The sequence below is a fragment of the Homarus americanus genome, unplaced genomic scaffold (genome assembly GCF_018991925.1).
Source record: "Homarus americanus isolate GMGI-L3 unplaced genomic scaffold, GMGI_Hamer_2.0 scaffold43778, whole genome shotgun sequence".
Classification (NCBI taxonomy): Eukaryota; Metazoa; Arthropoda; class Malacostraca; order Decapoda; family Nephropidae; genus Homarus; species Homarus americanus.
In genome coordinates, this window is record NW_024722395.1 from 28,901 (window position 1) to 43,702 (window position 14,802).

The window sequence follows — 14,802 nt, forward strand, 5'->3', positions numbered from 1 at the left end:
TGGGACAAACTACAGTACAGTACAGCCACTTCAAGATTAGTTAAGGTCGTTAAAATAATAAGAAAATGTTTTGTTCCAGTAAAAAATCAAGCTGAAAGATCAACCATCAGTTGAGCTGACAGTCATTTCACAGTGAAAACCCTGTATACTGTACTGTACATGATTATTATCAATCACTTACCTAAGAGACCAACAGTAAGAATCTCACCATCTTGAATATTAGCTTGTTTGAGGGTCTTGTTTGGGTTCAGGGGCAGATTGTCTCTACTTCGCATGACATATCCACTGGCCACAGATACACCCTAGGAATACACTCAATCACTTTATTGGGAGAATACAAAAAAAAAGAACTACTGTACAGTAATTGGTTTCTTTGAACAAGAAAATGAAAACCAACCTATTGAGAAGTCCTGTTCAGGAAAAAATAAGAAACTAACACACAAGCCCATTAGGACCATCACTTCCACTAGAAAACCAGAGAAACCTACTCCTGACAAACCGTGCCATTACACTGAAGTGCCACGAATATGGTATGATCTCCCCTCTTTGCTCTCCAATGTCACTTCAATAACTAATAAATTTGACGAACTGGCAACAACAGTCCCATCAGTCGCTGCCAACATTGTTGCCATATGTGAAGCTTGGCAAATTGTTCCTGAAACGTGCCATATTGAGGGATATCAACTCTTTCATCACCTTTGTTCACATGGATGCGGAGGGGGCATTGCCCTCTTCTGTCAAGATGAACTACGCCCATCACGCCTGGATGTTCAAGTCCCAGCTGATGTGGAGGCATTATAGGTACGTGTCATGCCACTGGCCCACCCACACCACACTGCTTCCATCACATACTGTGTAGCATACCACCCACCTCACTCACCCACCAGAGACACTCTTATCAATCAACTCATTACCACCTCAGAGTTAGGTACCCATGTGCCAAGTTAGTATTATGCGGGGATTATAACAAAATTGACACCACTGATATCCGGGACCAGCTGCTACTAACACAAGTTGTGAATTAACCCACACACGGTCAAAATACCCTTGACCTTATCTTAACTGACTTAGCGGACCAGTACCAACCACCTCAATCAATGCCTCCTATCGGGTGTAGCACACACCTATCAGTGTTCTGGTCTCCAGCTCCCACTCTCAGCCAAGTGCAGAGACGCTACATCAAGACCTACAGGCCGATTACTGACTCTGCAGTGTGTCTCTTTGGGCAGTGGATAGTTCACCATCCCTGGACTGAAGTATTTAGTGTGGATGACGTGGACACCAAATTGATAAATTATACCAACACCACCACGGAAGCTCACCACCACTTTTTCCCTGAGAAGTCCGTCAGATCATACCCAGCTGACTTGCCCTGGATCACACCTCGGATCAAGAGACTTATGCAACAGAGACACAGCGCCTTTTATCTAATGACCACAACCGCTACAGGTTCCTTCGCAACCAAGTCTTCTGTGAAATACGCCCTGCAAAGAAGTCTCACTACCCAACCAAGTTACAACACCTGAAGCAGACCAACAACAGTCATTGTTATGTTTTGTGTTAAAACTCAAAAGTTTAGCATTAGCCTTTTCTTGCATACAGTATGTAGCATAACTGGCCAAAGGGATAATGTATTATTTTTTCCAAAAATTCTCAATTTTAAACATGCATGACAATTTAACACAAAAACATCTTGTGACAACACTAATCAAGAAAGCAAACATGTGTAATTTATACATATTTTGTTAATTTTACATGATTAAACCTCAAAAACTGTCTTCAATTTGATATTTGGCCAGCTATTTCAAGTACTGTACTGTAATGACCAATCAACCTTAACACAAATTTGAATTCAGTAATCTTATGATAACTAATATATACAGAACAAGAAACATGAGATTTACTACTTATTGATTTTAAATCATCATAACTAGAGTTCTTCTCTTACCATTCCTTCATTCATTTTATGATTACTGTACCAGTAAGCAGCAGGTCTCATAGGGTAATGCAGCTTTCTTAAAAATATCTACCATGTTTTTAATTCAGAGGGTTCAACCAGCTATCATAACGTAAACATTTTCATTGATATAGCGACTGGTAAACACATACTGTACCTTGTAATTACAGTATGTATCAAGCACTTTGCCGACAGTGTGTGTTGCTGGGACGTTCATGACCAGGTGACCAGACATTTTGCCACTGAGGACACTCCACGCAGTAATCTTCATGGTCATAATATTTAGTCTTTGGCCTTCGTAAATTCCATAACAATCTGGTTATCTCTCAAGCATAAACATGCTGTTGGAGAAAAGAGACAAAAGGTTTTTATCAATCCATGTTATCTTTACTCTTCTCACTTTTGTGTTGGGTGGATCAAGGAGTTCAGAAACTAAAAGGAAGGAAGAATAATGTGAAGCATGGTCAATGCAAGACAAGTATAGACTATTGTACAGGAAAGGCTACAACACCAAGAAGAAAAGGTTAGACTTCCTTTTCTATCTGCCACCCAAAAACAAGTTAGTTAATCATAGCTACAGTATAGTGTACACCCAATCATACACAATCACAAGTTTTGGACTCTTTTGAGGATGGACACCAGCAGTTCTTTTTACTGTACAATGGATTATAAAAAGTCACTTTGTCACCCAAGCGAGAAAGTTTCCAGTGTTTAGACACCATAAAGATATCCTAATTTAAATACAGGATAGGGTTTACAGTGGAAGGAGAATTATTATTTTTTTATCATTAGCTTACTAGCCGTTTGGGCAGTTTTACCAGAGTTAGTACAGGAGGAAACTGGGGACCGGGAAATCTGTGGCGTTTTGGTAGGGTCACACTGGATAACACCCTTCTCACGTGTGTCAGGCCGAGGCTCGAACCCTTGACATACAGTGGGGTATGCTATAACGAACAGATCCTACTACGAATATTCCTATAACGAACGGTTTTACCTATAAAATTGAGAATGCTATAACGAACGAAACTCCTACAACGAACATTATTTAAAAAAAAAAAACAATTATTTATTTATTTTTTTTACTAGTTTATTGTTTTTTTATTACAAGTATTAATGATATTCTTTATTTCAGGGGTTTAGATGCATATGTATGCACTTTTTTACAATTTTATATTATATTTTTCAGTGTTAAGTGGTTGTATTTGGGGGCCTGGAACGGATTAATCCTATAACGAACGAATGCTATAACGAACAAGGTTCTAGAACCAATTAGATTCGTTATAGCATACCCCACTGTATTGGTGAAAGTTAGGCACATTACCGCTGTACCACCAACACCATGCAACAAATTCTGTTCGTTCCTTTTTAATTCTTTATATTTACTTATATTTATATTCCTTATTCTTACTTCTTTCACTCACTCTTATGCTTTCTTTTACTTATTCCTGTTATTCTTTCTTGTTATACTCGTAAGAGGTGGAGGGGGGAAGAATTGAGGAGAGAGGGAAGTTGAGGTATTTGTCTATGGTTGAAGGGAGGAAGGCTGTGGTCAGTGGGAAAATAGGCTAACATACAATAACTTAAACAGAGAGGAAATATGGGACAGTTATTATACAGTATATAGGACTCACCGTATTACTGCATAATACCAAGGCATTTATAACACATCACTCTTTCTCAATAAGGGAGGGATGAATTAGGACTCTTATTAACGGTTACTGTATTTATTGAATGATAGAAGAGTGGAAAATATAAGAGACAAAGGAAGAAGTGGGAAGATAAATATATACTTTTTAAATGTGTTTGATTCCATATAGTTTGGACACAAAGTAAAATATCTCTACCATTTACATATATTACTTTAACACCTATGAAGTCAGATTTCTTCTACGGGGTTTAAATTTTACAAAAACAATAATTTTTCTTCATTAAAAGCTCATCCTAACATATAAAAATGTACCCTAACATCTATTTAGCTTTCTATAATTTAATTTTACCATAATTAAGGTCCCACAAACAATATACAGTACTGTACAATACAGGTACAGCATAATGATTTTTTTTTAAGGATACCACCTCACGTCATGTGTTCATCTACATTCCAGAGCCTGTGCATGTCCAATACCTTAAACTATCTTCTAACAGTAAGAGTCCAAGAAGTGAATAACCACCTGAGGTGTATTTCACACAAACACCACTAACATTGTCCTAGTTCATCATCTATGAGGAGCAGACTAATGTTTTCTTCACACTTCCACTCGAGACTCTGATTTTGGTTACCATAAAGATTTTGAACGAATAGAACTTTCTGAAATTAAATATATTCACGGTTTTGTAAATAACATTGAAATAAGAGAAGCTATCCCTTTCAGCAGAAGGCACCTTTTACCATTAAGTTATATGCATTTAAACATTTACGGAGTTACTGCGCATGCAATAATTTTGAGTTATTTCCAAAAATAAAATTCAAGTGGAAAATAAACACTGACTGATCCCATTTCCTTTACTTTTTCTTTTATCATCTTTGCCACCGATTGGCTCGTTAGCCGCTTGGGCGGTCGGTCACGTCTCTCTTACGTACTGATGGCAAGTACTTGCTCCTGAATATATCGGAACCTGCTCCAGTGTTGGTCAAATCTGGCCTTGAAAGAGCTCACACTCGATGCCGTCACAACACTCTCTGGCAGATTGTGACCCCTTGTGGGGTGGGCATCTGCCAGCTTCAGGTATGTGCATTCGTCCGAGTAGTGCCCCAAGATGTTTATACACTTCAATTAGGTCACCCCTTATCCGTCTGTAATTTAAGCTAGGCAGTTGCAGGCGTTTTATTCTCTCTAGCATAACTCGGGGACCAGAAAGGGCGTGACAGTACTACAGACAGGGAAGCACCTCACTCTTGAGGATCATGACGAGCGACAGACCATCCAGTTATCCAAACAACCTTCTTATAGGACCTACTAGTTTCATTGCTTGATTCACCTTCTCACAATGGCCCGAGAACTTAGGTTCCTTGTCAACATACACACCCAGGTTCTTTTCACATCTGGTCTCAATTAATGCAGTCTCTTCGTCCCGTTGGGACCTATGATACATCTCCTTACTGTAGGTGTGACTCAGGTGCATCCTATGGCACTTCATGACACTGAATCTTAGCAGCCATTTCTTTGACCATTCTTGAAGCTTATTGAAATCTTTCTGTAGCTCTCCAGTCTGTTTGGTTCTTAATTTCCCTAAACAATCTGGCATTGTCCAAAAACATTTGTATGGAGGAATGTATTGCTTCTGGCATGTCATTTATGAAGCAAATAACAACAGGCCTAATAAACTGCCCTGTGGTCCCGCTTGTACACACACTGATTGCGATCGTGAAGAAGGCCTCTGATCCACGCTAGTACACATCCCCGAACCCTGTAGCCTTCCAACTTAATTCTCAACCTTTCATAGCCTTGTCAAAAGCCTTGGCAAAATCTATGTATAATGCAGATATTTCTGCCTTGTTCTAAAATCTGAGTCCAAACATCAAGGACCTTGAGTAATTCTGTTAAACAGGGGCGTCCCGGCCTTAAATCATGGATGGCAATGTTAATGAGGGTAAGGTTTGATAACAAGTGACATACATTTGAATAAAATTATCAATAAAGTTGTTTACAGAAACACGAAGTTTAACTGTGGCCAGAGAACATTGGTAACCACCAATTCAACACCGAAACACAAGCATATCAGAGGAAAAAAGAGAGATATAGTGATACACCGTGAACCAGGGAGCTCACTCAAAGGCTACTACTCCATTATTACCAGAAACACGGAGATTAATTGGCAAGAATTCAATGATAAACCAAATCGTACCAAAAATGCAAGTGCCCAAGTAAACTGGAGCACCTGTTACCTCCATTTATGTTAGTAGAGATACACCAATACTCGGGACGTTTGTCATACGTGGACAAGGCCATTAGCCATTAGGGTGCTCCCGGAAACGCAAAGTTTAATTGGCCCAAGTCCATTGTTAATCTAATTACATAATACTACAAGTCAAAATGCTAAAATAGAACACCTGGGCCTTACTGTCAAGGAACAAAACACTCAAGGAACAATATAAAACGTTATCTTGCCCGTGTTGCCTGTGCTGTTGTTACTGTAAACACCAACAGCTGACAGACGAGTTGAAGTTATGGAACACCATCACAACTATCATTTGTAAAGGAATCATTATTTTCTTTTATTTTATAGAATAACCACTGATTAAATAAAAAAAATGCTAGATTACTCTGAGTTTTTGATAGTTCTCTTGGTTGTATTTGCGTATGTTACGTCGTAAATCTTTTTAAAACTCTTTGTTTCCTGAGCTTGAATGATAGAATAAGCCCCGCCCACTTCATGACGTCACGCGGGATCAACCTGTGACGTCACGTAATTATAGTAAATACAAAGTAGACGATGTGAGTGGCGTGTGTGGCGGATACTGTGCAAATAATTCCCGTTTTACAATGACTAATCACAAGATACAGGTACGTAACCGGTACCCAAGTGTGTCTAAATATACCGGCCGTATTGTGTGAGAAATCCGTGGACATTAGGTCTTAAATCAGGGAGAAAAGAGCAAAAAGGTGTTGAGTGTTCGTAGGCTGGAGATAATGCAGAGCAGGTTTGTGCTTGGCTCGTGAAGCCCGCGCCAAGCCCAAGGATAAGTGCCTCGATAATTGTTGCATTTATCCTGCATTTATCCCTCTTTTCTCTCTTTTCTTTCAGTTTGTGGGGTCGCCCTGTGGCCACCACGGAAATTACACGTTCTACAAAGCGTTCAAATACACGCTACACGGAAAACAGAAAATTTTGTCTCTGGGTGAATTTTTCTTCGTGAAGATTTGGGAGGAAGAAGACATCATATCTGTGGGAGAAGCTCAGTTACTGTGGGAAGACCGATCCTCAGGACAGATTCTCGTCTCACTCAGGATATATTTCCTCCCGGAGAATACTCCAGATGGAAGATGCGAGGAACATGGCGAGGTGAGTGTTGAATACTATGAACTTGTTGACGCGCTGGTGGTAGCATAGGCCTACTTACTCAGTCCTCCCCTCCCGCACACTCTTCACACCTAATTGCCTTACGACATGTCTTGAATAGTACCCTCAACTCTCATTTTCTGAATGTTGATGATGCTAACTTGACTTGCGCTGGTGATAGGCCTATGTGACTTCATTTCCTTCATCATACAAGACTATCCGTCACCATAAAACAAACCCTCAGTAATCTAAGCAGTCATGCTATTTAGCCGATATGGCAGTATGCAAATTTAAGAGTTCTGTGTTAGTTGCCTTCGAACTTGTTGACGACTAGCATAGGCCTAATTGGTGAAACTTTTGGAAGTAGTTGATCCGAATTTAAGCTAATGATCATAAGTTAGTTTTAGTTGGTTCATAAAACAACTTAATGGTTACGGTATATATTTTAGGACAGGTATATGCGAATACAGTTTTAGGTTGTTTTTATAAGGTAGTGACAAGGTGATTCACATGTCATTCATAATAAACCACAGTGAGCACCCATAAAACAAGCATTATATTGCTTCTGTCACTTTGTATGCTCTTAGATCGTTGTGGGAACATAGGCCCATATTACCGTTACCCACTTATCAGGGTAACTATCAAGAACTGCTTCAATCTAAACTTAATTACTTTCCACAGTTATGGTGTGTGGACTCTAAATCTGTATGTGGAATTTAACGGCCCCATTTCAAAGGGTTAGTAAACTTGACTTGAAGGAGAAATGTTGGTACAGTATCAGATTTGGTTAGAACTGGTGACATTTGAAATAGTTTGGGGTAATTAAATAATAATAATAATTACGACTAATAGAAATATTTAAGATATGTGTATATTGTATTTATTATTTGTGAAATTGGTTACTGTGACAGTGAAAATGTTAAATTGAAATAGTCAAACATTTGTAGTTTTGAAGACATTATTGTACCTAACACTATGTTTATGTAGTGTTGTGACTTGGTGTTGAGTGTCAGATTGTCATTGAATACTGAAAACTTGTGATTTCAACATATGTAAACAAATTATAAGTGCCATGAGAAGTTATTGTTTATATTCTGACATTTTCTGTGCTACAAGTGCAAGATTCTTTCAACAAGAAAATGTGACTGCAAAAGTGACTTATAATATTCTAACAAGAAAATATATACTGTATTCACAGTTGAACCCAACACGTTATCAAGAGAAAATAACTGCAAAAGTGTACCGTTATTACTGTGTACAGTATTATTCTATCAAGAAAATATGACTGCACAGTAGTGTACTCAACCTTGCTAACAAGAAAAGATAGTTGCCTAAGTGTTACGGTACTCTGATCATTCTAACAAGAAAATACTGTTCTGTACTGTAGTAGCTACTGCCTACGTGTACTGTACTCACCATGAAAATATAACTGAATACTGTGGAATCTTTCCATGTAAACAAAATATAACGACTTCAAGTGCATTCAATCAATCTAGCAAGAAAAAGTGTGACTTGTGCTCTTAACAGTAAAACCATGCAAGTAAACGTTGCAACTGTTGAAATGTTTAGTGCCATTTAATTGTTTAGTACACAGCTGAGAGTGGCGTAGGACATTTTGTCAAAGGAATTAGTTATAGATATTACTGTAAAACATTTTGAAAATTGTCGTTTCTGTGTACTATGTTTAACTGACTTGGCGTGTGGCTGACGGTGAATTATATGTGACAGGTTTTTTTTCCTGTAACAGCCTACAAGATTTTTGGGAAAGTTGTGTTTGTAAATTATTCAGGACTTTTTGTTGTAGAAAACGATCTGCTGCTGAATGAATTAGATGTCTGCTTTCTTGAACAAAACATGTCAGAAAGATATGTGCATTTGTATATCTAGTGGACAAACTAAGTCGTCAGGTGATCTGTAATTATCACAGAAGGTCGTCGGGGCCAGAGGGACGGGACACGCCCCCCCCCCCCCTACCTTCTCCACAGAAAGTGCAGTCAGGGCCTTCTCCCACATTAGTGGATTATATAACCATAGGTCTATAAGTAGTTGCATTCACGTAGGTTTTCGCAACGAAGATTACCATTGCTTAGACGTGACGATTTGCAGGTGATGGATAAAGGTTTGAAGTGACGATCAACCAGATGGAAATAAGGTGACCGTGTTGTAGAAAAGCACTAGAACAAAAGAACTCCTGTTTCAGCAGTTAGAATTAGCAATTGAAGGTTCAGTGTCGCTCTTTATTTCGGCCACCATTGTGCCATTCCCAGGATTATAAAGGCATACAAGAAAGAAAATTTTGCTAGCGTTGACTGTGACGAGATAATGAATTTATGTTTTTACTTACTCGTCTCGTAGGACACTTTGACCTTGTAAAACCCTTTGTTAGTCGGTAACTGTCCAAGGGTGGTAGATAACATAACGGTACGAAACAATATATGATTGCATGTGATGTGTTAACAAGGATATTGTAGTGTGACGTAGAAAGAATAATATAGGCTTCTTTGGGTATACTTACTCACTTGTTTATATTACATACAAGTTGCGAGGGGCAAAACATCAATGAAGCCCTAAACTCTGGCATTCATATTAGGGGCTCCGTTGACAGAACCCTAAACCTGGAGCGAGTAACCCCACTCTGCGTGAGGGCCATGGGCACTGTCATAATCAAGTATGGTGATTGGTGGACATACGACGATATGTTGTACTTAGGTTGTTTGATCTACCCATACTCTAGTATTTTCTGTTGGCATCGTTAGAATATTTAGATTTCCTCGCTCAAACAATCAAGTTCCACCAGAAAGAATAATTTTTTTGCAGTCGTATCGCTCTTTATTAATTTATCGATATAGTTATCATTTAAGGACTTATTATATCTCTTGTTTATTGTTGTAATATGCGTGATTTACACGTATGAGCGATCGTGACCTTTGTCAAAAACTTTTCCGTAACTGTTCCTTTAATTATATAAAATTGCAGTACTATATCAATATATATGAAATGATCGTAAACAAGACCATAGCCTCGATTGATATTTCTGAGGGATTGTTGAATGATTAATGGGCAGTTTTACAGGGAAAGGGTGAGTGCGCTTGGCTTGGCAGACCGCGGGTTTAGCGGGAGGGGGGGTGGGGTAGTACTGATAGCTAACTCCGTATGATTTCTACATCGACAGTGTTTTACCAATGCCTGTAAGTCGTTGGAATATACCCTAGGTACTAGAAATAGATGGTGCAATTACTGAAACCCGTGATATTTATGAATTGATCTGGTTGTTATATGGCTCGTGACGGAGCAACCTCCGTGAAAATTCTACCCCCTGCCAGTAGTGTGAGGCGTAGTGGTGGGGGGAGGGGGGTAGCGGCTATCTGTCTTATCTTATCTGTCATAAGAGATGAATCCCACCTTGTTGACATTGTGCCGTCATTGTTGTTCATAAATATGACTTCAAGTCTATCCTCTCGCCTTAGTATAATGCAAAAATAGCGTGTGTACATACTATAAATTCTATGTCGCTAATATATAGCTATATTTTAAGATAAAAACCAATCTATTTGCCCATCTTATAATTTGACGTTGGGCACTTTTCGGAAACTTAAAAAGGCTAGTTGCTTGAAATTGCTGGTTATTGTTGGCATTATATAGGTATTATTTAATGGAGTTTAAAAGTTTATATTATATCAAGTACTAGTTAAAACAGGCAAGTGGCTCTCCCAAGCTTTTTGACATGGGGAAATTTATAAAAGCTAATTACATGAAAAAATACTAGTTGTGGATGATCTATATAAAATTTATAATATTTTCTTATGTACCAAGTTCATTAAATCAGGTTTAAGAAACGATAATGAGAAATCTCCTCTGCCCACCTAAGTGATGGGGGATGTGTGAGGGAGGCAGCCGGACAAAATGGCCGGGGTGGTGGTAGTGGTGGTGATGGCCGTGGTGGTCTATACCTAACAACATCCTTGTTTCCTCAACACTTGCAATTAATTCACTTTTAATTTGTTCTTTGTGTCTGTCTTTGTGAAAGATATATGAAGAATGATTGTGCTTTAGAAACATCCACATAACGACGTCACGACTTGATAATATGTTTTATAATGTTAATATAGTTTATGGAAATATTTTAGTTTAACTGACAATCATAATTATGTATTACATAACTAAGCATACAATCTGACATATATATGTAAATCTTAAGTCAGTGTATCACACAATGTTAATGTAACTAATTGGAGTATTTCATCCTGAATTGTATTCGATATAAGATATAAATCAGCATACACTACAGTGTGTACGTGTGTAAAAATGTGTGCGTGCAGTATAACCGGCGATGAACGTGACCTTGCTGATGCGTCACAGTCACACTAGTACCGCTGGGTTTACGCCGTAACCATGCATCTAACACATCATTATCATGCACTCCGCCCTTCACCCATGCGTTATTGCCACCTCTCCTTGACGGCACGTAGGCCTACGCCAGCTGGCCTCCCCGGCGTTATTCAGTTTATCCAAATCTCTATTCGTATTTTGCTGGCAATGGGTAACGACGAAGAAATACAGGTGAGTAACAAGCATGGTGAGCTCAGTGCACTTTGCGCCATGGGGCGTACCAGCGTAAGGCTGGGATTGCAGTGGTGGCGGGTAGAGGGTTCAGCCACTATATCCCACACGTTCACGATATTTCACTTTTCTTTGTTCTTTGGGATGTGTTGAGCTTTGGGATGTCGCGAGACAACGTTTTGATTTATTTAAGAAAATGTTTTGTTATATTTTTATTAACAAGCATGTTAAAAAAGTTAACAGGATGACCCCGCCGCTGTGTTGGGGAGGATGGTTCACTGAAGGGTCAAGTCCCGAGTTACTTTTAGTTGTGTTTGGGAAGAGTTGGGACAGTCTCAAGTGGACAAGAGGTTTCGATCGGTCGTAGGGAGGAAAGCTAGAGCCAGGAGCTCGCATATCAGGCCTGGGTTGCCACTGTACAAGTCTGCCTGCGACACTTACGTAATACTTACTGACCGTAGCTTACACACTTCACTTACCCTTCCATATGTGTAGATGGAAAACACACCACAACGTATCCCTTGCCACCATTTTGCATTTGTAACATTCACTTTACGTGCAGTGGTCTCTGGAACGTGGTATAATTGTGATGTATGGGGTAACTGGTAGGTTAATGAATGATATTAAGCATTTTATAGGCGGTAGTTTTTAACGAGGTTCCTTCCATTTAAATATTTCTGGCCTGTTGTGGGGGTGGCTCCGTCACGGCCAACATCTCGGGTCGCTGTGACAAGCCCACCCCCAAGGTTACCCTCCCTCCCGCCGCACTTAACTCCCGTATTTGTTATTATGGCGCAAAGTTGTGCTTTAAAAAAAAACCTTAAGGCTTTTTCTTCGATTGTGTTGTGTAATGATAAAGGATTTTAAGTTTGTTATGGGTATTTTTTTTTTTACAAACATTCTTTTGCCGTTTGTCTATTTCCAAGTTGAAAGTTGGAATTCAGGTTACTTTGGCGATATGATAAACTTGTACCTGTTACTTTAATACTGGTACTGAATACTAAGATGTATTTTGTGCAATTATTGGAGCTTATGTGTTAATTTTCGTATATTGTGTGTCAAAATTAACGTTTTGCTCTTATGTAAATTAGAATTATGTTGAGTGTTGGTAAATTATCATGAATGTCTACATGTAACCTGTTCAGATTTTGGTGCGCAATCTACCCATTATTTTCATGACATATTTAATTCTAAATTAAAGCTTTAACAAAATGAGAAATGTGTTAGGTTGGAGGATTGCACCACCTCTATCCTCCCGGAGCTGGGCCGAGATTTTCAGAGGTTCATACGATCAATGTTCCTCGTTACTGCGGACACATGAATACACCTAACTGTCAGATTTAATCTGAACCACAAAAATTGCATTAAAACTCTACTGAGCCTATAATAACTAGACACCTTCACCCAATAACTGTTAGCTGGTATAATGTAGGTACGGTAAATAATCTTTACCTATTTTTTTAATCTTATCTTCAAACAGTAAGTGAATAATGCTGAATTGAGGTGAAGCTTCATAAATTATACCGTATGTATATATATATATATATATATATATATATACAGTATATATAATATGTGTGTGTGTGTGTGTGTGTGTATTAGGAGCGTTATTTACAGTATGTGCATTAGCGTGAGTCAAACTAAGTGTTTTCTTAAATCTTCAGTTAAGGAACATGTATCGTGTGGACCATTATGAATCAAAGGATCGTTCGTTTACTTCCATCTCTTATTGTTACGTTAGAACGCATTTAACAGGCTTGCTTCTTGAGCTTCGAGTCAACGATATCTTTAAAAAATAGAAATTGTCGTGAAACGTTACCGTTAATAAGATACGTGATACTGGATGGTATGCAATGACAGGAGTGAACCACATGCGTTGTTACAACCTCATTGTGAGAGGGTAACACCCAACTCGCAGGATACATGTCTTACACAGCAATTTGAACAAGTGGGGGAGAAGAGTGTGCTTTCTCTTGGATCCAGTCATTCTGCACCAGTGAGAGAAAAGGAAGATTCTTTGCCATCAGCAAAGTTTGCTTGTGTCTGTTTCGTCTGCCCATTCTCCCCTGTGTCCCGTCTTATGGCTGTTGTGGCAATATATATATTTAAGTTCACAATAGAATTTTTAACATCAGACCATTCGGCAAAATTTCAACAAAATGTCGCCTATTGAGCTGTTTATTTGTGTAATAGGTTACTTGACAACATCCTTGCTGACAGGTTACTATTCAGTTGAGGTTATAATTAACGTGGTGAAGCTAGTTTCCACTATGATACGTTTTGGTGAGAAAATAATCAAACAGTTCGATAATGTATTTGCACTCCTTTGAACAGAATCGTCATCAGGGAAAATGGCGATCGGTAACACGAGTTAGGATATAAAACTGTTAGGTTATTAGGAGAAAATAATGAAATTCATTGCATAAAAAAGTGTGCACCTTGATGGACCTATCGTTGTTTAAGCTTTTTGATTAAAAAAAAAATATTTGCTTTTTTTGACGTGTTGACATCTAGCTTGTGGCCAATACAATATCCTCCCACCTCGTCACCGGGCTGGAGGCGGAAGACGCTGTTTGTCTGTGAGGGTTGTGAGCACGATAAATTGTAAACAAATTTGTTACACGGATATGTAACAACACTGAAGATAATAACAGTGTAATATCATTATGATAGTGAGTTATGGCTTCGTCTGGTGCCATACCCACCCGTAATGCAAACCGTGTGATTTTATGTTCAGTTTTTGTGTACTGTATTTTCCTGTACTATTGTGTGTAACAATATCATAATACGAGCTACGAACACCCCTAGGGGATGTTAAATTGTATAATTTTTTCACTGATCCTCTCACAAGTGTGGGCGGGTGGAGATGGTAAATATTTGTTGTGGGAAAGGAAAACACGTCTGTTACAGTAGTAAGAATGAATGAGTTTAACACATGTATCATAGCAAAAAATATATAGTTGCTTTATCCAGGGCAGTTGAGCGTCCTTCCCTCCTCCGCTCCCCCTCTCCCTCCCTGAGTGTTCAGTTATCGTGAGAGGCCGGGGAATGGTGGGAGGGGGGGGGGGATAGTTGGCATTGCCGGGGGAGAGTGTGGGGTTGTCGTTAATGTTGGCCCCTTAAATCAGTGTCAGTCACTTTCTGACCACTAAGTGTGCTTTATATTGTGAATTGTTTTGTTGAGAAGCGTTATAAATCAATTTGGATGTTAAAGAATTACTTTGCAGACCAATATTGTACGTGTAAGTTGAGGATATTAGTAAGTATATGGATATTTCTACCAG

The 14,802-nt window shown here is 38.8% G+C and overlaps 2 protein-coding genes across 5 annotated transcripts in view; one reads left to right on the top strand and one right to left on the bottom strand.

The window, feature by feature from the left end:
* Window positions 1-6,133, bottom strand: part of LOC121862735 (ectonucleoside triphosphate diphosphohydrolase 2-like) — a 32,095-nt gene extending 25,962 nt beyond the window's left edge. The window contains exons 1-3 of one of the 4 annotated variants that reach the window (XM_042361054.1): window positions 6,067-6,133; window positions 2,115-2,298; window positions 182-302 (exon numbers count right to left, since the gene is read on the bottom strand). In XM_042361054.1, coding sequence (XP_042216988.1) covers window positions 182-302; window positions 2,115-2,234 — 241 coding nt within the window. In that variant the 5' untranslated portion in view covers window positions 2,235-2,298; window positions 6,067-6,133. Of the gene's footprint in view, window positions 1-181; window positions 303-2,114; window positions 2,299-6,008 lie in introns of all 4 variants that reach the window. The other 3 variants (XM_042361053.1, XM_042361055.1, XM_042361056.1) reach the window with 3 other exon arrangements.
* Window positions 6,134-6,369: 236 nt separating this feature from the next.
* LOC121862737 (AT-rich interactive domain-containing protein 5B-like) lies at window positions 6,370-7,009 on the top strand. Its single transcript, XM_042361063.1, has 2 exons — window positions 6,370-6,462; window positions 6,704-7,009. The coding sequence occupies exons 1-2, from the start codon at window positions 6,442-6,444 to the stop codon at window positions 7,007-7,009; spliced, it is 327 nt and encodes a 108-aa protein (XP_042216997.1). The 5' UTR covers window positions 6,370-6,441.
* Window positions 7,010-14,802: the final 7,793 nt, after the last annotated feature.